This window comes from Marmota monax, unplaced genomic scaffold (genome assembly GCF_021218885.2).
Source record: "Marmota monax isolate L192 unplaced genomic scaffold, Marmota_monax_Labrador192_F-V1.1 WCK01_AAM20220418_F8-fsc00039, whole genome shotgun sequence".
Classification (NCBI taxonomy): Eukaryota; Metazoa; Chordata; class Mammalia; order Rodentia; family Sciuridae; genus Marmota; species Marmota monax.
In genome coordinates, this window is record NW_026693602.1 from 5,282,436 (window position 1) to 5,308,365 (window position 25,930).

The 25,930-nt window shown below is 39.4% G+C and overlaps 2 protein-coding genes across 3 annotated transcripts in view; one reads left to right on the forward strand and one right to left on the reverse strand.

The window, feature by feature from the left end:
* Naa15 (N-alpha-acetyltransferase 15, NatA auxiliary subunit) overlaps positions 1 to 25,930 on the reverse strand; it is a 104,468-nt gene that overhangs the window by 71,375 nt on the left and 7,163 nt on the right. The window contains exon 1 of one of the 2 annotated variants that reach the window (XM_046459525.2): positions 12,909 to 13,200. The exons of the other annotated variant lie outside the window; for it this stretch is intronic. Coding sequence (XP_046315481.1) covers positions 12,909 to 12,962 — 54 coding nt within the window. The 5' untranslated portion in view covers positions 12,963 to 13,200. Of the gene's footprint in view, positions 1 to 12,908; positions 13,201 to 25,930 lie in introns of those variants that run through there. 2 annotated transcript variants of the gene reach the window in all.
* Ndufc1 (NADH:ubiquinone oxidoreductase subunit C1) lies at positions 18,892 to 24,335 on the forward strand. Its single transcript, XM_046459530.2, has 4 exons — positions 18,892 to 19,025; positions 19,417 to 19,520; positions 22,629 to 22,711; positions 24,200 to 24,335. Exons 1-3 carry the CDS (start codon positions 18,959 to 18,961, stop codon positions 22,686 to 22,688), a joined length of 231 nt encoding a protein of 76 aa, XP_046315486.1. The 5' UTR covers positions 18,892 to 18,958; the 3' UTR covers positions 22,689 to 22,711; positions 24,200 to 24,335.

A 25,930-nucleotide genomic window follows, 5' to 3' on the forward strand; every position in this document is an offset into this window, starting at 1 on the left:
CAAAACTCAAGTATATTCATATGACTCAGTTAGCTATGAAATAGAACTTCATAATTATTTCAATGATAAATTTTCCCAATGGAGACTGGAGAATGATGAAATGGCCATAGGGGCACAGAAACAGAAATATACAGTTATTCAAAAAAAAAAATAAGATTAAAAAAAAAAAAGAATATAGACGGGCTGGGGATATAGCTCAGTTGACAGAGTGCTTGCCTTGCATGCACAAACCCCGGGGTTCAATCCCTAGCACCACATGCACACATACAAAATTGGCAAATCTTACTGTATGTTAACTGTACCTCAATAAAATTGACATAAAAATTGCTGTAAATGAATACACATTTTAAAAAGAATATAGAAAACAGTTTAAATGTGTAAGAATTTAAAAAATATTTCCATTAGCTGGGGTTGTGGCTCAGTGGTAGAGCACTCGCCTAGCACGTGCAAGGCACTGGGTTCAATCCTCAGCACCACATAAAAATAAATAAAACAAAGGTATTGTGTCCAACTACAACTAAAAAAAATTTCCATGAGCATTCTTGAGATAATAAGCCTTCTTCAACAAAGAAACCAATAAGAAAACTTCAACAAAAGGTCTATTGCGGGGGAGGGGGGCTGGGGTTATGGCTCAGTGGTACAGTGCTTGCCTAGCATGTGTGAGGGCCTGTAATCCCAGCTGCTCAAGAGGGTAAGGCAGGAGGATTTTAAGTTCAAGCCAGCCTCAGCAACTTGGCAAGACCCCAATCAACCTAGTGAGACCCTGTCTCTAAATAAAATACAAAAAGGGCTGGGGATGTGGCTCAGTGGTTAAGTGCCCCTGGCTTCAATCCCCAGTATGGGGGGGGGGGGGAGACAGGGCTGGGGTTGTAAGCACTGGGTTCGATCCTCAGCACCACATATAAATAAATAAGTAAATGAAACTCATCAAGTAAAAATAGCTGTAAAGTTATTTTTACATGGAAAAGGGGAAAGTAGAATAAGGTCATTCATTGCCCCACACATAAAAAAATGAGACTCAACAGCTTCAATTAAAGCATACACGGGGCACTGTGGCAAAGGCCTATAATCCAGCAACTCTGGAGGCTGAGAGACGAGGGTCGCCAAGTTTTGAGGCCAGCCTCAGCAACTTAGCAAGACGCTGCCTCAAAATAAAAAGGGCTGGAGATGTAGCTCAGAAGTAAAATACCCCTGGTTTAAATCCCTAGCACTATTAAAAAAAATTTTAAAGAAGAAAAAAAGAAACTGACAAACCAAAAGCAAAAGCCTAAATAAGAAAAAAGAGGGAGGAACACCCCTGGGCTTGTTTTCCAAAGAAAAGTATTTCAAGAAACAAAGCTTAAACCTCCTTCCTTAGGTGTGTTACAAAGCTGTTCAAAAAGTAACTCAGTAAGGCTTGTGAATGGAAATATGTATTGCCCAAGTCAACATTCTGCTTTAAACAATAATAAATGCAGATAAGTTTTTAAAAGAAAGAAAGAAAAAAAGACTTAAGATTGTTAATTTTTAAGGCAAAATTTATAAAGATAACTAAAATGTAGGCTGAGGGTATAGCTCAACAGTAGTGAGTGTGAGGCCCCGAGTTTAATTCCCAGGGGGTGTGGGAAATATATTTTTTCCATATCAAAAAATAACAAAAATAGAGCAAATAGAAATATCAGATAACAAGACGCAACGTTAAGGGCTGGGGTTGTGGCTCAGGAGTAGAACGCTCATCTGCCATGTGAGAGGTCCCGAGTTCAATCCTTAGCACCACATAAAAATAAATAAAATAAAGGCATTGTGTCCAACTACAACTAAAAAATAAATATTTTTCAAAAAGATGCACAGTTAAATATAAGATCAATTCACTGAAAAAGTTGAAGTTCACAATAATATACTAAAAGTACCATTTACCAGGTATTTTCATTACTTTAAAAATGTATTGTTTCTGGGCCAGGATTGTGGCTCAGTGGTAGTGTGTATGCCTAGCATACGTGAGGCACTGGGATCAATCCCCGGCACCACATAAAAATAAACAAATAAAAGTATTTTGTCCATGTATAACTAAAACAAAAAACTTTTTTTAAAAGTATTGTTTCCCTACCCTATCCCCCCATTTAATAACTGGTCTTAAAGAGAATAAATGATAACCAAGAGCAGTGGCACACATCTGTATTCCCAGCAATTCAGGAAACTGAATCAGGAGGGTAGAAAGTTGGAGACAATCCGGGCAACTTAGCAAGACCCTGTCACAAATTTCAAAAAGGGGGGGGGGGGGGCAGGGCTGGTGATATAGTTGAGTGGCAGAGCACCCCTAGGCTCAATCCCTAGATTCATACACCAGGCTTCCTCCATTAAGTATCAAAACTGATTCAAAACACAAATTGGAGAAATGTGCAGTATTTTATTTCCTTGGTTTTTTTTTAATGGTATCTTTTTTTTTTAATTTTTTTTTTAATATTTATTTTTTAGTTTTTGGTGGACACAACATCTTTGTTTGTATGTGGTGCTGAGGATCGAACCCGGGCCGCACGCATGCCAGGCGAGTGTGCTACGGCTTGAGCCACATCCCCAGCCCCTATTTCCTTGGTTTTAAAACATTAATCTCACCACAAAAATATTTAGAGTGAATTAGCTTGTATCAAAAGGTCCTTTAACAAAGGATACATTGGAAGAAGTTTAAGTCACCCTGGATATCCTTCTTCAGTGGCAGTGTAAATAGTATGACCCTTCACAGAAACTATGTACAAAAAGACCAGGGGCTCTAGCTTAGTTACTAACCACACGGGGAGAAGAGCTACCCAAACACAGGCAAGGTGATCTTTATAATACTAAGGTAATGAACAGTAAATTCTGTAGTAATGCTTGTTTTCAAAATACACATTGGGGGCTGGGGATGTGGCTCAAGCGGTAGCAGGCTCGCCTGGCATGCGTGAGGCCTGGGTTCGATCCTCAGCACCACATACAAACAAAGATGCTGCGTCCGCCAAAAAAACTAAAAACATAAATATTAAAACACACTCTCTCTCAAAAAAAAAAAAATATTTAAAAAAAGAATATAAATTCAATAAAGCTGCTTAAAAAAAAAACACATTGGCTCCAACATGGTTTATTAGGGGCCACTCTTTAAATTTCATGCTTGCTTCTATAGAACTTCACATGCCAGAACACTAGGTGAAAACAGAAAAAAGCGCCCAGCTGAAACAAGTCCTGTAAGCAGGCAAAGCACACAGGCACATACATCAAACACCTACCAGCTGCCTCAGTTCACCTTGTGTGTTGGGAGCCACCTTAAGCCACATCCACCCACCTCTGATGTTACCATTGGTCAGATTTCAAATAATCTTCCTTCTACCACTTCTCAACAATTCACAAACTCCAATCCTTCAGACCCCACTTATGCAAGCAAGTTTTTGGTGTTTTGAAGAGAAAGTGCAACATTTACATAGTAGTATTAACACATTTGTTAACCATTAATATGTAAAACTATGCAACCATTTTTATTATGTTCTTATCTTTGCTTTTAACCTCACTAACAATATTTTTGAATATTTTTGAATGCTATGCCCTACTCCATTTCCCCCATTTTATTCATAATTATTAAATATCTTCTTCATGATTTTGCAAAGTACAGAGACTTTTAGAAACTTAAACGCCCCCCCACCCGAAAACAAACAAACAAACAAAAAACAAGGAAGAGGGGAAAAAAAGAACCTATGTCCTGATACAACAGAACTAACTGTATATAAAACAATTAGAAATATCCTTTTAAAAAATGCAGTCCTGGGGCTGGGGTTGTGGCTCAGCGGTAGAGCACTTGCCTAGCATGTGTGAGGCACCAGGTTGGATTCTCAGTACCACACACAAATATATGAATAAAATAAAGGTTCATCAATGTCAAAAAAAAAAAAAGGCAGTCCTAGGCTGGGCTGTGGCTCAGTGGCAGAGCGCTTGCCTCTGCACATGTGAGGCACTGGGTTCGATCCTCAGCACCATATAAAAATAAATAAAATAAAAATATTGTGTTCATGTATAACTTAAACAAACAAAGATAATGAGTACTCTTCCCAGACACAGTGGGTTACGCTTGTAATCCACCAGCTCAGGAGGCTAAGGCAGGAGGATCAGAAGTTCAAATCCAGCCTTAACAAAATAGTGAGGCCATAAGCAACTCAGCAAGGCCTTGTCTCTAAATATAATATAAAAAGAGCTGGGATTGTGGCTCAGTGGTAGAGCACTTGCCCAGCATATGTGAGACATGCAATCCTAAGCACTGGCTATACTTACTATAATTTCCTTAAAAGAATATCACAGATTTATATCAGCTAACATGCAAAGCCTAGCATAAAATGTACCTCAAAATATTCACTAAAATACTAGTTTTTCATTCTTAAAGATTTTGATCAGTCTTCAAGCAGATAATCAAATGTGATCTTGTAATCCCCAATAAGATCTCTCTAAAAAATAAATATTATCATTTTAATTATAAAAAATCATCTTGGAACCTATGTTTCTCAATTTTCAAATCTATTTAGCACCTGAATAAAACTGTCTTTGCTTTTATTTTAATCTTTAAAAAAAAAAAAATCATCCTGGAGGGTCTGGGGATGTGGCTCAGTGGTAGAGCACTTGCCTCACATGCACAAGGCAATGAGTTCAATCCCCAGCATCACCAAAAAAAAAAAAAAAAACCACTGCTTTAACTGGAACAATAATCATGTATGAAAGTAGACAACCAATCCTAAAAGTTAGGCTTTTTTTCTCTTATGTTTATAATTTTTAAAACAAACTCTCATGTCTCCTTTAATGTAATCAGAGAAAAACCTCAATAAGATTAATTTCCCCAGGAGAGCTCTGAGAAATTTCAACTTATCTCAACTAAAGATATGTTCATATACTAGCCAAAGAAAATCTCAGTAGAGTGTTATCAGATAAAAACATTGGCCTTTCCAGCAATTATTTCTACACAGGAATTTTTATGCACTTTATAAACAATTTTTTTTTTCCAGTACTGGAGATTGAACCCTGGGCCTCAAAAAACTAGGCAAGTGCTCTACCACTATGTTACAGCTCCAACCTTTTTGGCTTTTCTGAGACAGAGTTTCACTAAGTTGCCTAGGCTGGCCTTGAACTTGCAATCCTCCTGCCTCAGCCTCCAGGTAGCTGGGATTACAGGTGTGCACCTCGGTGCCCTGCTTATCAAATTAAAAACTTAAGGGAGCAATACAATTTATGTCCTATCTCGAAAGGGGAAAAACACACATGCAACAAGATAGACTAGTATTTTTTAAAGTCACAACTTGAATCTAAGTTTGTAAGCTTGCATCATAAAAGAACTTAAATGTTTTAAGTGTACAGCTGACATTCAAAGGAAATCCCCAAAAGTCAAGAATGTCACCACAGCATCCAATTCCCTCCACACCTCAATATTTATATAAAACTATCTCTTTAAGATTGTTCTTCACTTGCACTTCTCAATATTAGAACTGGCAAACGACATTCTTTCCAGAACCATTTTCACTTAGAATCTAAATTTTTCTCTCTTCAACAGAGATAATGCCCGTAAATAGAAAGCAAAGTTGTATGTACTCATGAATGCTGATGGCTGGCTAACGATCACTGATGAATTAAATTAAGCACCTTGCTTTCTTTCCCACACTGAATTCCCAACATACCTTGCCAAATTCTAAGAATTCAACTGAGAAACACTCATAATGCAACCCTAATCTACAAAAATTTCCCAATATTGTATACCCCCGTTTCATAGTTATCATATACAACCCTAGGGTCCTCAACCCTAACCTTGTAAGAATCAGCTGTAGAGTTTTAGGAGCAAGTGACTGAGCCTTACCAACTGGAGATTCTAAGTCAGCAGGCTCCCTCCTCACACCAAACTCATATAATGTCCTGATACCATTTTTTTCCTCCAATGCTAAAACAACCAAAAAAGAAACAATAAAATTTTCCTCTAGCTTTGCTTTTCTGAGAGAAGGCTGCTTAAACAAACCAGGTACCATTATTCATTCACAAATGAAACCTCCAAGATCTTATCAAGGATAATATAGGTTCTGCCCCATATCCTATAATTACCTCAAATAATAATGTAGTCTACAATGCCAAGGGCCAGCTTAACTCCTTTCTCCAAAAATATTTACCCAAGCACACGTCCTTAACCTTTCTCTTGCCCTGTAATCATTATTTCAACACTCATTTCATGCAACAATATTTATTAACATTTACTATATGTATTAATATTTACTATTAACATTTATTAATATTTGCTACATTTCAATTTACTGTGGATCACTTTAACCACTGTTAAGTACAGTGATTAGTAAAACAAAGTTCCTATCCTCATAAAATCCACTCTTAAATTTTTGTTAAATGGTGATAAATGATATTGGAGAAAAATAAAGCAAAAACAAAAGAAATAAGTAAGAAAGTACTCCTGGTCAACAAAGACCTCTAAATAACACTTGGAGGACACCTGAGCGCAGTCCTAAAAGAAACAGGAGAAATGAGCCATGTAGTTAACTGGGGGAGAAAATTCAAACAAAAGCCCCTTGCACATGATTCTTTATATGACCTGATTTTCTATGTCCAAAAATGCTTTTGTGAACAAAGAAGATATACTTGAATTGATGCTGTCAGACTGCATTGTCAGAGGCAGAAATATTAAAGGAAATGAGAACACACACTAAAGAGAGAGATCCCTCCACTTAAAGCAGGTTGGTCAGCAGCCCTCCAGCATGCCTCTTAGGAAACTGTCCCTTAGCCAGTGCTTCAATGCAATAGTTGGGATGGCCATTCTATTATCATCAAAAAAATAGTTTGTATGAGGCCCAAATGACCCAGAAGGACTATAAGGTTTTGAAATACCTATAGAATGGAACATTAAATTCAGTTCCCTATTAAGTTATCATCCTCTTTCCTAAAAATATAGTGCTACTAAAAACTAAACTGCAGTCACTCTTTATTTCACTAAAACACCCTAACTCCCCCCAAATAATCTGCCAAATAATGTACTTTTAACCTGCTTTAAAAAAAAAAAATAGAGAGGAGAGAGAATTTTAATATTTATTTTTTTTAGTTTTTGGAGGACACAACATCTTTGTTTGTACGTGGTGCTGAGGATCGAACCCGGGCCACATGCATGCGCGCTACCGCTTGAGCCAAATCCCCAGCCCCTTAACCTGCTCTCTTAACCCAAAAGAATCATTTTCTTTAAAAAATTTCAGGTTTCTGGGGCTGGTGCTCAGTGGTAGCGCACTTGCCTGGCACTAGGTTCGATTCTGAGCATCGTGTATAAATAAAGGTCTACCAACAACTAAAAAATATATAAAAAATAAATAAAAATAAATTTTAAAAAATTTCAGGTTTCTAACACCATACACATTTTAAACATAAACTTTGTCAATATAAAACTTTAAAAATGTATTTATTGTTCACTCATACTACACCTCATTCCAGAAAGGATTACAGCAAAAAGTGTCAAAGTAAAGAAACAAACAAAAGAGTAAATTTACCACATCATCAAAAGGTTTTTCCTCTCACTAGATTTTTACAGGCTTCTTAAAAAATTGTGATTATGGGCTGGGGATATGGCTCAAGCGGTAGCGCGCTCGCCTGGCATGCGTGAGTCCCGGGTTCGATCCTCAGCACCACATACAAAGATGTTGTGTCCGCCGATAACTAAAAAAAAATAAATATTAAAATTCATTCTCTCTTAAAAAAAAAAATTGTGATTATAAGAATATACCTATAATCCCAGAGACTCAAGAAGCGGAGGCAAGAGGATCACAAGTTCCAGGTCAGCACCAGAAATTTAGTGAGACCCTGCCTTAAAAAAAAAAAAAAAAAAGAACTGGGGATATAGCTCAGTGATAAAGCACCCCTGGATTCAATCCCCAGTACCACCAAAAGAAAAAAAAAAAAAAGCGATTTTTAAAAAAGTAACAAAATGATTGTTTTAAACAACAAAGTATATTTACATCATAGCAAGATTACATTTAGTTTTCTCATTACTCATTTTATAAATTGTCTTTATTTTTTAATTGACATGATTATAATATTTATGGTAAACAAAGTAATATTCTTCAGATCATGGTAACAGGTATATCCATAAGCTCAAACATTTATCATTTCTTCATGCTGGGAATATTCAAAATCCTCTACTAGCTATTTGGAAACACACGATTAATTGTGCCAATCAAGGTTACCCTACTGTGCTGTAGAACATTACAAGTCATTTCTCCTCTCCAAATGGACCTCTACTATTAACCAACATCTTTCCACCCCTCCTCCCACTCTGGAAAACTTTAAAACACAAATTTATTCTAGTTTCTGGCTGGGTGTGTGACTCAGTGGTAGGGCACTTTGCCTAGCATGCACTAGGCCCTGGGTTCAATCTCCAGCAGGACAGAAAGAAAACAAAACAAAAAGAAATTTATTCTAGTTTAAACTTTTAGTTACTATGTACAGAAGGGAATTTCACAGCAGGTAAAAAATTGTTTCTATTTTTTGTTTTTTCTTTGTCATATTCTAAACACAGGCAATACAAGCAAAACTGTATCAAAACCAATTTCAAAACAACTATCTGGGGCTGGGGATGTGGCTCAAGCGGTAGCGTGCTTGCCCGGCATGCGTGCGGCCCGGGTTCGATCCTCAGCACCACATACAAACAAAGATGTTGTGTCCGCCGAATATTTAAAATAAATAAATAAATATTTAAAAAAAAAAAAACAACTATCTGTATTTGGTTGCAAAACTAAAATTCTATCACAAGGAAATTTAATTTAAATCACCTTGCCGAGTTTGATCTCCAGTATCACACACATGCACAAAGTTAAAAAAATAAATCAGCTGTCCTTTCATGTGCACATGGAAACCTACTTGGTAAGAATTCCTAACGTGAACTTTTTCAGCAACTAAAACTTATCTGCTTTAACTGTAAAAACAACCCTTTTTCCAAAAATCATATGAAATAATTTACCTATAATATGTGCAAACCTAACAATTACAACTCTTTGCCTACAAAAGAACCCTTCCCTCCCCTTATACTGCTACCCAAAATATCCAAACACTAATACAAACATAAAACCCTAATACAAATATACAAACACTGGGGGAAAAAACCCAAAAGTCTGATTCCCGACTCCAAAACTAGCTACTTGCTTAATAAAAATGCCCATTTTAAGAGTATGAAGAATAGCCGGGTGCAGTAGCAGGCATCTATAATCCCTTAAGAATGGGGAAGGTAAGGCAGGAAGATCACAGATACAAGGCCAGCAACACCCTGTCTCAAAAATAAAGAAGAAAACTTCTGGTAAACACAATTCTTTAAACAAAATCTTACACAATATATATATCGTATTAAATTAACAAATTATAGACAAGAAACATTATGCAGAGATTTTTTTGACTAACTTGTATCAATGCTTACTCAGAAGTAGAATAGGGCCAAATGTGCAACAAAATTTAATTTTAGATATCAACTAAGCCAGGCAAATCTACTGCAGAAACTGAAATTTTTGCAAACTGTGTAAACAAGGCTTCCACTGAAAAATTAAGGCCAAAACATTTTCATTATTTTTAAATTGAAGCTTCACATTTTTAGAAAGCATAAGCTAACTTCATTTCCTCCATAAATTTACAAATATAGTACAACAAATTATGTAAAACCTCAAAAACTGAATGGTGCCAGAATGATTTAACAGTTACCAACTTACTAACATTTGACTTAACCATTCAAGTATGTCCACCTTCATCACAGAAGGAAAGGAAAAAAGGCTTAAAATAAAGAGCTAACTTACTATAAAAGTTGAGCAAGCTGAAGTAATTTGGGAAAAATATACTATCCTTTTGTTTAATATTTTCTTCACTGTTAATATAAGAGAAGGATAAGGACATTATTTCTCTTCACTATTTTATTTCGTGATTTTCATATTTCTTTTCCTACACTTTGTCACAATAAATAAATCGTTGAGCACTGTGATTGTAGCAATGAAATTAAAGATTTGTTCCACCATCACTAGAAAACTGTCTAAAATGCTTAATCAAGAATTGCGGGGCTGGGGATGTGGCTCAAGCGGTAGCGCGCTCGCCTGGCATGCGTGCGGCCGGGTTCGATCCTCAGCACCACGTGCAAACAAAGATGTTGTGTCAGCCGAGAACTAAAAAATAAATATTAAAAAAAATTCTCTCTCTCCCCCCCCCCCCCACTCTCTCTTTAAAAAAAAAAAAAGAATTGCTAGACTAGAGCCAGGTGCGATGGCGCACACCTGTAATCCCAAAGACTCAGGAGGCTGAGGCAGGAGGATTGCAAGTTCAAGACCAGCTTCAGCAACCTAGCAAGTTCTTAAGCAGCTTAGTGAGACCCTGTCTCAAAATAAAAAAGGGTTGGGGATATAGTTCAATGGTAAATTACCCATGGGTTAAATCCCCAGTACCAAAAAAAGAAAAAACAAAAAAAGAACTGCAGAACTGGGAACATAGCTCAGTGGTACAGTACTTCCCTGGAATGTATGAAGCCCTGGATTCAATCTGCAGTATTGGGGAGCAGAGGAAGAACTGCTCTTCCACACATAAACAAACTGTGGTAAATCCATATAATGGAATACTACTTAGCAATAAAAAGGGACAGACCACTGATACAAGCAACAACTTATATAAATTATATGAATTAGGGAAAAGTAAAGGGTATTTAAAAAACAAAAATAAAGGAAAGGGGGGATATTAAGATAAATTGCAATAAAACTATGTTTAACCCTACCAACACATCAATCAGCCTTTTAAAAGGTTTTTTAAAAGGTTTAAAAAATAAGGGCTGGGAGTGTAGTTCAGTGGAAGAACACATGCTTAGAAAGCCACAGGCTCTGGGGTTCAATCCCCAGTACCTCAATGTGTGTGTGTATATGTGTGTGTGTGTGCGTGCGTGTATATATGTGTGCGTGTGTGTATGTGTGCGTGTGTGTTATATTCATCCTAAAACTATGCCACTTACACTTGAATCACTTTTGTTGAGGGGTACCATGGAGTGAACCCAGAGGTGCTTAACCAATGAGCCACATCCTCAGCCCTTTTTAGTATTTTATTTAGAGATACAGTCTCACTGAGTTGCTTAGGGCCTTGCTAAATTGCTGAGGCTGGCTTCTTGAGATCCTCCTACCTCAGCCTGACATTACAGAACTGCCCAACCACTCTGGGCTTCCAATTAGTATGTTCCCCCTTTATTAAATACTTGAATTTTTTAGTTGTATTCGAACACAATACCCTTACTTTACTTATTTACTTTTATGTGCGGCTGAGGATCAAACTCAGGGCCTCGCACATGCTAGGCAAATGCTCTACGGCTGAGCCACAATCCCAGCCCCTCCAATTAGTCTTTTTTTTTTTTTTTTTTTTTTTAAAGAGAGAGTGAGAGAGATAGAGGTAGAGAGAGAATTTTAATATTTATTTTTTTTTTTTAGTATTTGGCGGACACAACATCTTTGTTTGTATGTGGTGCTGAGGATCGAACCCGGGCCGCACGCATGCCAGGTGAGCGCGCTACCGCTTGAGCCACATCCCCAGCCCCTCCAATTAGTCTTAAAAACAAAATGCTAATACAGATCTCAGGGTAATTGAAACTTGATGAAACTTTCTAATGTTTTAAACATGAACTGAAATCTGACATATGGATTCTTTTGGAAAAAAATCAGTTTGATTATTTCTAGAAAAACTGGAATTTCACTTTCCAACAAGTGAAATAATTATAATTGCAAAAGGTGAACGCTTTCACACACCCTCCAAATTTTTAAGACTTAAGTTTGGCAAGTACAGTTAATTCTTTCCTAAAGTAATATTTGCACGAAAGGGACAACCCACACACTAAATGCCACCCAAAAAAAAAAAAAAAAAGTGATACAATGTATTAATTACAGCTCCAAGGTTACAGGGCATATTTTACAATGTAAACAGTTACTACAAATATCAACGCATTCAGTTTTTTAAGAGTGCAATCTGCATACATTTGAAACGTAGAGAATGAAGTTGAGCCAGCGTCAACAAGATCCAACTTAAAAGTTCTTGTGTTTCCTTTTCTGTGTTAAGTTTTGGCATCAGTGTTAAGACATTTTAGAGAGTTAAGAAAATCTGTCCAGAACGTCTCAACTAAAGGCTCTCAACTTTTCACTTCCTACCAGACCGCCCCCTCGCCATGGGCCCCACCTCTCGAGGAGGGTGATGGGGTGGGGCTGTTTCCCGCTAGGAAACTAAGAAATAAATGCTCTTCCCTACTCCAGAAAGAAGGGAACCAGGGAGGCCGTAAGGAGCTTCAGACTCAGATATGCAACGAACTTCGAGGAGGTAGCTGCCTGGAAGCTTTCTCCCCTCCACTGACCTCCCTTCTCCCTCCCCTCCTCCTAGGTCGTGCAGTGACCCCGGGCCGGGCGGGGACAGGTGAATCCCAGGAGGGGAGAAAGAGGGAGGGACTGCCGACCGAGAGGGAACCGCGTTCAGGCAATGAATGAGTCGTGCCGCATCCGCACCACCTGTTCTTTCCAAGGGTGCCACTTCGGCCTGCCGGCAGTATTCCTGCACCAACCGGGCCGCTACCGCTGCCCGTTTCCCTGCTAGAGGCCAGGCCTCTCCTCCCTCCGCTCGGGAAGGGTGAAAGCCAACCCTCTAGAAGCCGGGAGGTCGGGGCCTAGTCCGGAACCAGGGCCTCGGAAGCGCGGGGACGGGAGGGGGAAGCCTGTGGTCCCTGGCGCGCGGGCCGAAGTGGGAGCCACAGGGAGGGGACGGAGGAGAGCATTCGGCCTCGCGAGTACTACGAAGGCGGGGTCCCGAGCGGGGGTGGCTGGGCGCCCGCCGGGCCGAAGCTCGGGCTGACAGGCCCGGCTGCCGGCTGAATCCTCCCCCCTGATTGCCGGGAGCCTCACACTTACCAAAATCCGCTTGAAAAGCGCGTTCTCCTTGGGCGGGAGGCTCACGGCCGGCATCGTTCCGGCTCCTCCCGAGGCTCCCGCCACCACCCGGCTCGGTCAGTCTGTTTGTCCGACCGCCTCCGATGCCTAGCCACTTCAGCCCCGAATACCCCGATCCGCCGCCACCACCAGGCCTCGGGTGTTGCCGCGTCGCCCTACCCGGACACCTCCTCCTCCTCGTTGTCTTTTTTCCTTTCTCACTTAACGCTGCCGCCGCCTCCCTCCCCCCACGGGTCTCCGTCGGCGGTTCACGTGGTAACTGAACAGACCGACAGAGGCAGCCAAAATGGCGGACGCGGAGGGCTTTCCCACCCGGGTCACGCCTCCTAGCACGCAGGCGCGGTGACCTTCTGTCCCACCCTCGCTGTCCCGGAGCTTGCCGGGAACCTGGAGGCTGGCCGGCCTGCGGAGGTGGAGGGGTTCTGGGCGGGCCCCCGGCATCCTTCCCGTGGGCAGCTCCTGGGAGGCGCCCTGGGGAGGTCCGAGAGCGCGGCCGGCTACGCTTCCGACCGCCTCCTCATCGAAAATCGCCTTTCTGCTCCTTCTTGCTAGACTGGCCTTCATTCATTGAGTAGCCGCTCCCACACCGTGTGGTCGTGCTTTAAGCCTGCAGGGCTAAGCTGCAGGTGTAGGTGTTCAAGAAGCACTGTGGGTCATGACCGAAGTCATTAAGGAGCAGAGGAGGAGAGGGAATGAATAGCCTTCACCGCGGTGGAGACTAGTGAACACACCTGGAGACGAAGGGGTCTAATCGAGTTTGAAAAGCGTGAAAGAGCCTGACGTATTAAATGGGCCTGGCTGCGGTATCGGTGATTTGGGTTAATATTTCTTAAGATGAGCCTGGAAAGTTCGCTACCCAGATCTGAAGTGACCTATTTGTACTGGTCAAAGGAGCTCTGCAGGCTGAAGCGTATGATTTATCTCATTGTTGAGGCCAAACAAGGCAGGGTTTGAGTCACCTTGTATGAGTCACCTTGGTGTAGTGGAGGGGTTCAGGATCACTGACCCTACTGGAACTGGTTTCGAGCTCCTGTTTAATATTGTGACTATTGACTTGCCCATCATCACAAATCATCAAACTTTAGACATTGAAGACAAGACTTAAGACTAGCAAGACAAGACTAGCAAGACTACTAGAGGCAACTGCTCCAGTAGGCAAGGTCAGTCTAGACTCTAACAAGACCCCTTCCGCATATGAGACATTTCGTTAACAAAAAAATAAAAATAAAAAAAGTGGAGCTTTTTAAAAGCGGCATTCCACTGATGCTCTAAAAATTTTCAAGAGCCATTTTGCCCTTGATTATCTCTCCACATCCTGAATTCGATCTCTAGCGTTCTTTGCATTATGAGTCATTAAACAAGATGTGCAGTGGGTTTACCCTTTTAAATTTGTTTACACAAATACTTAACAGTTTTCAGATTGCTCTTCTTTACCCTTCCCTGGAAAGTGTGAGTTAAGACGTTTCCCAGTGGAAAAATCTTGAGACTAAAATTTAGGTGTTGGTTGCCCACTATGTTGGTTGCTCTCTTTTCACTTGGGTCATAAGTAAGGTTTTAGCAGTTAAATCCTGGAAATTCCTTGAATTCGGTAATCTCTCTTCAAAAGTTTGAGGCAATCATATCTACAGGAATTTGAAAAGTAGCCAGATTTTTAGACTTTTTTGGGGGGAGGGCAGGGTATTAAATATAGCGGCACTTTACAATTACCACTGAGCTTATTTTCATTTTTTATTTTGAGACAGGGTTTCACTAAATTGCCAAATGTGGCCTCCAACTTTCAATCTTCCTGCTTCAGCCTCCCACATCACTGGGATTACAGGTTTACACACCATGCCCTGCTTAACCTTAATCTTTTTTTTTAAATAACATATAAAATTAAGTTTAATTTATAAAAATCAATTGTTATTTAGTAATAATGAAAAGTTCACTCCCTCCAGCGGACTTTCAACAATCTGAACTATTAAAAAATAGAAAAAGCGTCTTTTTTTTGTTTTTCATTTAGTCATTAACTTGAGTTTCCAAATCTCTGGCCTCATTCAAAAATCCCTACAGCAATATTATTTGCTATAGATTTTAAATTTTTTTCTATATATAATATTCTATTTTTCTCCTCAGGGGAAGCGCATTTCTGGTCTTTGAAACACAGTGGTTTCCACCAGAAACTGAATGCCTACTTAAATAAGCCAGCAATAATAGCTTGGCAAATGTTAATTCTTTTTGGCTAGTAACAAATAGTTTTTGTTTTGTTGGTACTGAGAATTGAACCCAGAGACCCTTAACCCCTGAGCCACATCCCCAGCCATATATATATATATATATATATATATATATATATATATATATATATATAATTTTTTTAATGTTTAATTTTTTGTTGTTGGACACAATACCTTTAATTTATATGTGGTGATGAGGATTGAACCCAGGGCCTCGCACTTGCTAGGCGAGCGCTCTATCACTGAGCCATGACCCCAGCCCCTTTTTTTATATTTTTATTTAGAGAGAGAGTCTGGCTAAATTGTTTAGGCCCTTACTACATTGCTGAGGCTGGTTTTGAAAGATCCTCCTGCCTCAGCCCTCCCAGCCACTGGGATAACAGGGATGCGCCACCAAACCCAGTTTAAATAGCTTTCTCTCCTCCTCCAATACTAGGATTCTTGGGATCAGGGGCTTCTGCGTTCTAGGTAAGTGCCCTAACGCTTCTTTCTTCTTTCTTCCCCGCCCCCCCCCCCCCAGACAGTATCTCACTAAGTTACCCAAGCTGGCCTTGAAGTTGCCATTCTTCTGCCTCAGCCTCCCAAGTAGCTGAGATTACAGGCACACACTCCCAGGCCCAATTTAAATAGCAGTTTTTAAGGTTCAGTGGATATTAGTCTGATTTCAAGTTAAAATGCACCTACAGGAGCTGGGGTTGTGGCTCAGTGGTACAGCACTTGCCTAGTATGTGTGAGGCACTGGATTAGATTCTCAACACCGCATATAAATAAATGAATAAAATAAAGATCCATTGACAACTAAAAAAAGAATTTTTTTTTTTTTAATGCACCTACAGGGCTGGGATTGTGGCTCAGCGGTACAGCGCTCGCCTAGCATGAGCAGGACCCGGGTTCGATCCTCAGCACCACATAAAAATAAAGGCATTATGTTGTGTCCATCTAGACATAAAAAATTATATATATATATATATATTGCACCTGCAATTCACAGCCATCTGACCACACAGTGACTTGATAGCCTGAACACAACAATAAAATAATCTACTCTTATCACCACCATTTGACAAATAGAGATTTCATTTGAGTTATGCTGTGAATGATAGCTGTGCTTCCAAGTTTTCATAAACAAGGCTCTGTATGCTGCAGCTGCTGCTATAGCATCTTAACATATATTTCCATTTCACTGTGATCAAAATGTTTCCTCTAGGGTTGAAGATACAGCTCAGTGGTAGAGCTTTTTCCTAGCATTCATAAGGCTATGGGTTCCATCACCAGCAGTACACACACAAGCTTCCCCCAAAAATAACCAAAAATAGATAAAATAATTTGGCTTCCAGACTTTACTTCTACAAAAGGGATATATAGAATAAAAATTCTCCACCTTCATATATGTAAGATGTTCTCTATTGAGACTTTTACATCTAGATAACTAAATATTTATATTTTACAGAAAAATCACACAAAATAGATTTTATGTGTTTAACAAGTGTTAAACAAATTTAACAAATGTTAACATTTTGCTATTGCCTTTGATTTTTTTTTTCTTTAATAGAAATTTATAGATAGAGGGGCTGGGGTTGTGGCTCAGCGGTAGAATGCTCGCCTAGCATGTGTGAGATGCTGGGTTTGATCCTCAGCACCACATAAAAATAAATAAATAAAGGTATTGGGTCCAACTACAACTAAAAAATAAATATTTTTAAAAATAAATTTAAAAAACTTACAGCTAGAAGAGGAAGTCCATCTCTCTCCAGGTCCTAAATTTGATCTATACAATTCTTATGTACCGTAAGTCAGTAAACATGTAGTGGTGTTTTGCATTTTATGTATTTTCAACTCAATCTTCTTTAACCCTCCCTGGGAGATATGAGCTGAGTAATACTTCTCCTAATGGAAAAATATTGGACTAAAATTTTGCCTTTCTAGATGCTAACTCAAATCTCTGTGTTAACCCTAGGTCATGAATAAGATTTTAGCATTCAAATTCAGGAAATGGTTTAAATGAATGTTATGAAACAACTTCTACCAAAATATAATAGCTATTAACTCCTAGCTGGAAATGCTTCATCAAGATTCTTTTCAGATGGAATTTCACCTACAGCTGCCTACTCCAAGTGTAGGGTTCCATCAGCTCTAACATGATGTGAGCAGTGTACTTCTACTTCATCACTTTCCCAAAATACACACTAGTAAAAGGATACAGGGACCAAAGCTCTGAAAAAGAATGGAACAGCCTTTCTTAGAACAGATACTGATATTAGTAATTTGCTCACTGGTTCTAAATACTCAATGTGGCTTTTGTTTCAACTTGTTGGAGACTGACAAAAGCTTCGTCAGGACAAGTTTCTAAGGGGTGGTGTAGAAAGGATATACAACTGACAGGTTGCTGAGTGGACAAGAAGCCAAGAAGCTGAGAGCCAACAACTGACTCAGCACATTAGTTGGGTGGTTTGCTTACTGGAGCATGAGTCCAGGAGGCTCAAACTAGGTTACAAACTCTCTAAAGTGACTCACAATTTAGCAACCTATTCAATCATCATTTACATTTTTAAAATGGGCTAGAAATCGTAACAACTATTTTACTCTTCGGTTAACAGTTTTTTGGTTTTTTTGTTTTTTAAATCTTAAATGATATTGGTAAAAATACATAGAAGGAAAAAATTGCAAACATTTTGCTTTTAAAATGAATCTAAATGGCATTGGGTTTAAAGAAATAGCTTTAAAGGTTAAAATGTATCATCTATTACCTATACATATTTTTACATGGTTTTTAGACATCACATTGAACTCAGAATTGAATACACAAAAGTCCCGCTAGGTTATGCAAGATCAGACCATTGATCAGAAAAATGCCTTTAAACAAAATGTTGTTTCCTATTCACACTTTCTAAGCTTCCCAGCGACCTACAGGCTAGTTTTTATGTTCTAGATGTAAAACTGAAATACAGGGGCTGGCTCAAGAGGTAGCGTGCTCGCCTGGCATGCGTGCGGCTGAAGGAGGGTTCGATCCTCAGCACCACATACAAACAAAACAAAGATGTTGGCCGAAAACTAATCTATCTCTCTCTCTCGCTCTCTCTCTCTCTCTCTCTCTCTCTCTCCCCCCCCCCTCTCAAAAAAAGAAAAAAAAAAAAAAAAGACGGTGGTTTAGTACAGGCCTATTAGGTGGGCTAAGAGGATCACAGAGCTGGAGTCAGAGCACCTGGAACTCAGTCCCACCTCTGCCAGCTGTGTGATCTAGGGTTGGTAAGGGCACTTTCACTTGTACCAGAACTGTCTCCACCTCTCAGTGTTCAGTATGACCTTGAGTGTAAACACATTTAGGAACTGTTGTTTAGGTCTTCGAATGCAAGGTATGAAATATTGCCTTGGATGAGCCCTCTTCTGTGAGCTAATCTGTAAATTGATGATAATCACCGGATCCCGGTGAAGAAGAAAAGACCCAAGGAACGTAGGCCATGCGATGCGTGAATGCACCGGGCTTGAAACACCTCAGCGCGACACTTCGTTTTACTTTCTGGCTCACCTAGGAACAGTTTCGTCAACTTTGGGGTGGGGAGGTGACTAGAAACCCTCCGAAGACCAAAGACGGGGTAAGCTACCTGCCTCCGCCCCTTTAACCATTTTCTTCCTAACCCCACTTTAAAGACAAAAGACGGAGGCCAGAGGCGCCGGGAACCTTAGCCAACTGGGCTCCTTCGCGCCGCACCGAGCTCTAGCGCTCCCGCCGCCAGGGGGCGCTGCGGCCGCACAGGCTCCCCGGGGGCGGGGCGAAGGCGGAGCCTGTCCGTAGACATGGCGCCGTCCGCGCTGCTGCGCCACTTCTCGCGGCTGCTGGCCCCCGCCAGGCTCCCGAGCGGCGGTGAGTGTCCCTTCTCCTGCTGGCCCCCTCGACCCTCAGCCTTCCCCTGCCCAGGGCGGTCCTGACCTCCGCGGGCAGCAGACGGCGGCGACCCGCGCTCGGCCTAGTGACCTTCGCCGGCCACGGTCCGGAACCCACCTGGGTCCTCTCGGTCCTCGTCTCGCACTCTGCAGGCTGGGTCCCGCACACACCAGGAGGGGACCCTCGGGTGCCTCTGCGGCCCTCCGCGGGTCTGAGTCGCCGCCCTTCGGCGAGGCTCGGGGGCGTCCTTCAGGACCCGTTTCCTGGGCCGTTGAATGGGGGGATCGAAGGAAGAATTCACCCGGTTACGCGTAACTGCTAGTTCCTTTGTCGGCCCGCGGTCAGTTAGACGGCCTGTGTTCCCTTTCAGCTAGTGCACGGTCCAAGTTCTACCTGCGGGACCCGCCGAACGACCAGCCGGACTGGCTGAAAGTCGGGCTGACCTTGGGTACCACCGTCTTCCTGTGGTTCTACGTGAGTACTTAGTCCCCAACACGCGTCCCGACCCAGCCGAGGGCAGTGAGACCGAATGTTGAAGACGTAATGTGTGGAGACAGAATTCCCCTACACTATGATATTCGTGTATCCCTAATAACCTATTTCTCCCTAAAGGGAATCCAAAAAAAAAAAAAAAGACTTAAAAGAAATTAAGATTTCAGCAGTATGGAAAAAGTATGATAAGGTTGAAATTTCTGTTATCTATTTTTATGTAGCATAGTCTTGTGAAGAACAGCAGTTATACCAATACATTATTTCTTAATTAGTTTTGAAGCTCGCTAGGGTTTTATGAAGGCACCTCTTTTCAATGACATAGGGACACATAGGCAGTAAACAAGTTTACAAATTAAATTTCATTAAACTTCCAAAACATTAGAGTTTTAAAAAGTGTAGGTCTTATCAGGGACTGTCTGTAATCGCAGCGGCTCAGGAGGCTGAGACAGGAGGATCTGGAGTTCAAATCTAGCCTCAGCAAAAGTGAGGAGCTAAAGTAACTCAATGAGACTCTGTCTCTAAATAAAAAATACAAAATAGGGCTGGGGATGTGGCTCAGTGGTTGAGTGTCCCAGTGCAAAAAAAAAAAAAAAAAAAAGTCTCTCTTTTTTTTTTTTTTTGCCATGCTGGGGATGGAACCCAGGGCCTCTTGTATGCTAGGCAAGCCCTCTACTACTGTGTCCCAAGCCCCAAAACATTAGGAATTAATCAGTGTTTATATAAATATTTTGCTGAAAATTGTACTTAGTGTATAGCAGGGTATTTGATGTTTTCTTTATGCAAAGTGCTTTACTTGTAAACTTTCCTTTAATCATTATTAAGTGATACATATTGTTGACTCTTTTACAGGTGAAGAAATTTAGAAACATTAGTTTGCTGAACCCAGTTTCACCTTACTGCAGAACTTTGCTACACCATTGTAAAACACTGCTTCTCTAGAGATAAAATTATTTTTTTTTAAGTTGACTAAAAAAAAAGGTGTTATGGATATAGCTCAGTTGGTAGAGTGCTTCCCTCCAATGTACAAGGCCCTGGGTTCAATCCCCAGCACCAGGATGGATGAATGGATAGATAGATAGAAAGAATGAATGAATGAATAAAAGTATCTGCTGTATTGGTTTTTGTTTTTAATTTGGTACTTAGGATTGCACCCAGGAGCTTAATCATTAAGCCACACCCCCAGCCCTTTTTATTTTTCTTTGAAGACAAGGTTTTTTTCTTTGAAGACAAGGTTTCACCGAGTTTCTTAAGGCCTGAGAAATGCTGGGATTCTCCTGCCTCAGCCTCCCAGGTCACTGAAATTACAGGCATGTACCACCACACTTAATCTCTTATTTGGGATTTTCTCTTCAAAGTGGTTTAGATCAGCTGGGTGCAGTGGCACATGCTTGTAATCCTAGCTACTCGGGAGGCTGAGGCAGGAGGATCCCAAGTGTAAAAGCCTGTCTTTTAAAAAAAAAAAGGGTGGGGGGCTAGCAATACAGCTCAGTGTTAGAGCAACCCTAGGTTCAATCCCCTGTACCAAAAAAAAAAAGCCAAAATAAATAAAGTGGTTCAGATCTTTGAATAGGAAGGGGTAGGAGATGTTGAAAGTCACAACTTAATGGTAACTACTCTTTTTCAATAATTTTTGTAAGGGAATGTTTTCCCTTTTTTGGTGAGGGGGACAAGGGGCCTTAATTTTAGAGACAAGATCTCCCCTAGTTGTTGAGACTGGCCTCAACTAACTTGGGATCCTGCTGCCTCAGTCTCCCGAGTAGCTGGGATTATGGGTATACACAACCATACCAAATTTATAATGAAAATTTATGTGTTCTTTTTTTTTAAGAGAGAGAGAGAGGAGAGAAAATTTTAGTGTTTATATTTTAGTTTTCGGCGGACACACATCTTTGTATGTGGTGCTGAGGATCGAACCCGGGCCACACGCATGCCAGGCGAGCGCACTACCGCTTGAGCCACATCCCCAGCCCTTTATGCATTCTTTGTTTAACGTGTTTCCTAAAAGAAAGCTTCATTGCTGTTTAGAACACTAATGATCGAAACTGGATCTTTGCTTGTCATAAAGGTCCTGTATCAGATGCATATTCTATCAGTGATTCTAAGAAAGTAACTGTCCTCTGACATCTAATTAATCCACAGATAGTTGAGGGATGAAGTTGGTATGTCATCCCAGTATCAAACCTCTATGGTTAGAAGTGTAACACACACCCACCAGCCTGAATCTGTAATATCCGAGTTCTACTGTGCCCTGTTGATTTTGTCCCTCTGTGGTAAGGCTCTCCATTATATGTATTACCCACCAAGTGAAATTTCACACAAGTTCAATTTTAATGTTTAAGGGTTGTCTTCTTATATTTAGTATGTCAGATTATGGGCAACAAATATATTCCATTCATGGTTTTTGGACTTTTGAATCTCTTTAGTTTTTTTGTTTTTTTTGGGGGGGGGGGCGGGGTGGGGAGGTTACTGGAGATTGAGCTTGGGACCACTTGACCACTGAGCCACCTCCCAAGCCCTATATTGTATTTTATTCAGAGACAGGGTCTCAGTTGCTTAGTTCCTCGCTTTTACTGAGGCTGGCTTTGAACTCCCAATCCTCCTATCTCAGCTTCCCAAGCTTCTGGGATTACATGAGTGGGCCACCATGTTCCACTTCTTAGCTTTTTATTTCTCTCTAGAATAGTAATTAATTACCCTGTTCCTCTTAAAAAAACATAAGCATCTGGGGCTGGGGTTGTGGCTCAGTGGCAGAGTGTTTGCCTCATACCTGTGAGGCACTGAGATCGATCATCAGCACCACATAAAAATAAACAAAATAAAGATATTGTGGTAAGTGTGTGTGTGTGTGTGTGTATATATATATATATAAAATATTTATTTCTTAACTTTAGGTAGACACAATATCTTTATTTTTATGTGGTGCTGAGGATCGAACCCAGCACCTCACGCATGCCAGGCGAGTGCGCTACTACTTGAGCCATATCCCCAGCCCCTAAAAAAATTTTTTTTTTAAAAAGTAAGCATCATTAGTTAATTCCCCTTCTCTTTGCCAGAAAGACTACATTTCTAATTTTAACTGTTAACTTGTAGCTCATCAAACAACATGATGAAGATGTTTTAGAGTATAAAAGAAGAAATTCTTTGGAGTAAATTCTTTTGGAGATACTAATATAGTAAGTATACATTTATATAGTATACATTTATGTATATATATAAGTATACATTTATATACATATAAATACATATATATATATATAAGTATACATTTGTATATATATATAGGTGATGAGAGTATGCAACTTAATTTGACCTCTTTTTAAATACAGTAGTTTTGTTTTGTCTTTTAGGCTTATACTTTGTAGTGCCAGATTTCTGTCTGTGACACATTTATGAATTTTTATATCTTGGCTTCAGCAACTTTTGGCATAATGATTTTTTAAATTGTTTTTAAGATGTTGATGAACCTTTATTTTATTCATTTATTTATATGCAGTGCTGAGAATCTAACCCAGTGCATTCACACATGCTAGGCAAGTGCTCTACCACTGAGCCACAATGCCAGCTTCGAGCATAATCATTTTTTAATCATTAATTTACTGTCTTCAAAGACAGTTATGCTTAAGAATGAAACCAAAATTATATATTTTTTAATCTAATAGTTCTTTACTCTTTGCTTTCAAAGCATTTATGACAAATTATCATAATTTGTTTGTATATTTTTTAATATGTTTGGCATATCCCGCACTAAATTCCATGAAAGCAGGAACACTGTTTTATTAATGGTAATGTACTCTGCAGCTTGCTGAATGCCCATCTAATCTAAAATCTAGAATGGGTGACTCTAGATTTTGGATTTTTTTTTTTTTTTTAATAGTTGTAGATGGACAGCATTCCTTTATTTTATTTTACTTTTTTCATGCAGTGCTAAGTATTGAAATCAGTGCCTCATATGTGCTAGGTAAGTGCTCTACCACTAAGCCAAAGCCCCAGCCCTGGAATTTTTTTCTGCATGACCCTTTCATTATCTCTGTCCAACTAACACCTAGTTGGATAATTTCTGATAAGATCTGGCTATGAACAAGATATACTGTGCATGATTCAAGAGAATTTGATTAAAATAGATAACTTTTATCTGCTGAAAAAAAAATATAGTGATCAAAAAATACAGTTTTCCATATTTAACAACTCAATGTCAGTGCTTTAGGGTTGACTATCCAAATCTTTTGCTTCTTTGTTTTCTATAAATAACACCTTGCCTAGTGGGCTGGGGTTGTCGGCTCATGGTAGAGTGCTTGCCTTGCACGTGAGATACTGGGTTTGATTCTCAGCACCACATAAAAACAAATAAACAAAATAAAGGTATTGTGCCCATCTACAACTTATATACATATGTATATATATAAAATAATACCTTGCCTATTTCACTGTTCCGATCAGCCAATCAAGAGATGAAAATAAGTCATTTAAATTAAAAACAGATGACTTTTGTTATTTCATGGTTCAAACCATATTTTTGTTAAAATTTAAAATAAAGTACTAATATTCTTTGTAGATACGTTTTCTAGACTTTCCCCAGTTCACTAAGATGAATTATTTAGTCTAATTTTAATATTTTTTTCTGGTAAATGCTACAGTTGAATTCTTTTTCCTCTTTGTTGTAGGTATGTTCCATATAATGATTATAGAAGATCTTCTGGATTCACCAATCTATTGAGTTTCAAATGTCAGAGAAAGTTAAATGTGAATATATATGAAGTCAGAATTTGTGTTTTGCTTGATTAAATGAAAATACTTCTATGTTCTGCAAATAATACATATTATGACAACTTGTAAAAAAAAACGTGTAAGGTACATTATTAGAAATTCTTAAATACGGAAGACCATCTTATAACAAGGTCAGTGGTATTTTAAAAAATTCATAAGAGGACTTGTTCTTGGGGCTGGGGTTGTGGCTCAGTGGTAGAGTGCTCACCTAGCATGCATGAGGCGCACTGTGTTCGATCCTCAGAACCACATAAATATAAGATAAAGATATTGTGTCCACCTAAAACTAAAAAATAAATATTAAAAAAAAGACTTGTTCTAGAGATGAATTCAATAATCCCTGCTGATGAATTTACTTCTTATGAACTTTTAATTTCTGATTAAAACACTTATTCTTTAGTATGTCAAGGAGACAGGACTACTTTATTACTCAAAATACAAAAGATCCTAAATGTTTTTTTCTTCTAGAGAAGCCATTTTGGTAAGTCAGAAAGTAAAGATGAATTCTTTTATCAGTAGTTCTTCTAACTTCATTTCCTTGAATTTAAATGATTTTTATTTGGGTGAAATTTGTTGTCTTTTTTTTTTTTTTTTTTTCTTAAATATTTTTTTAGTTGTAGATGGACACAATATCTTTGTTTATTTATTTTTTATGTGGTGTTGGGGATTGAACCCAGGGTCTCATGCATGTGAGGCAACCGTTCTACCACTGAGCTACAACCCCAGCCCCCACTTTTTTTAAATATTTATTTTTTAGTTGTAGTTGGACACAATACCTTTATTTTATTTATTTTTATGTGGTGCTGAGGATCAAACCCAGGGCCTCTTACATGCTAGGCGAGCACTCTACCGCTGAGCCACAACCCTGGCCCCCTGTTGTCCTTTTTTAATAATATGACTTTTATCCAATGATTTAGCAAACTCTAGATTCTTTTTCTTTTTTTTTTTTTTCTTCTTTTAATAGTCTTTAAGTTGTAGGTGAACACAATACCTTTATTTTATTTATCTTTGTGTGGTGCTGAAGATCAAACCCAGGGCCTCACACATGCGAGATGAGTCCTCTACTGCTTAGCCCCAGCCCCAATTCCTAGATTGTCCGTAAAAAGAAGGAAGAGGGTCAGTTGTGGTAGCGCATGCCTGTAATCCCAGTAGCTTGATAGGCTGAAGCAGGAGGATCTGGAGTTCAAAGCCAGCCTCAGCCACTTAGGGAAGCACCAAGCAACTTAGTGAGATCCTGTCTCTAAATAAAATATTAAAAAGGGCTGGGGATGTTGCTCAATGGTTAAGTGCCCCTGAGTTCAATCCCTGGTATTCATTATTTGCATCTTCTTTTTGAAGTTAAGTAGAAAAGTCTATTACTTTTTAACTGGTATTATATGTATTTTGGGCTTTGGCCAACACTCATTCTGGAGGACTCAACCCAGTATCTTTGGAAGTCATTCTGAATTCAAAGTTACTTTATTTCAGAATAATTATTTAATATATATTCGATGAATAGATATTGATAATAGAGACTATTACTTTGTGTCAGTTTGGATTCCTGTTAAAATTGGAGGTGCCTTAGAGATTACATAGACAAATTTCATGCAGCTATAGTAACCAGAGGTGCAAAGTGCACTGTCCAACAT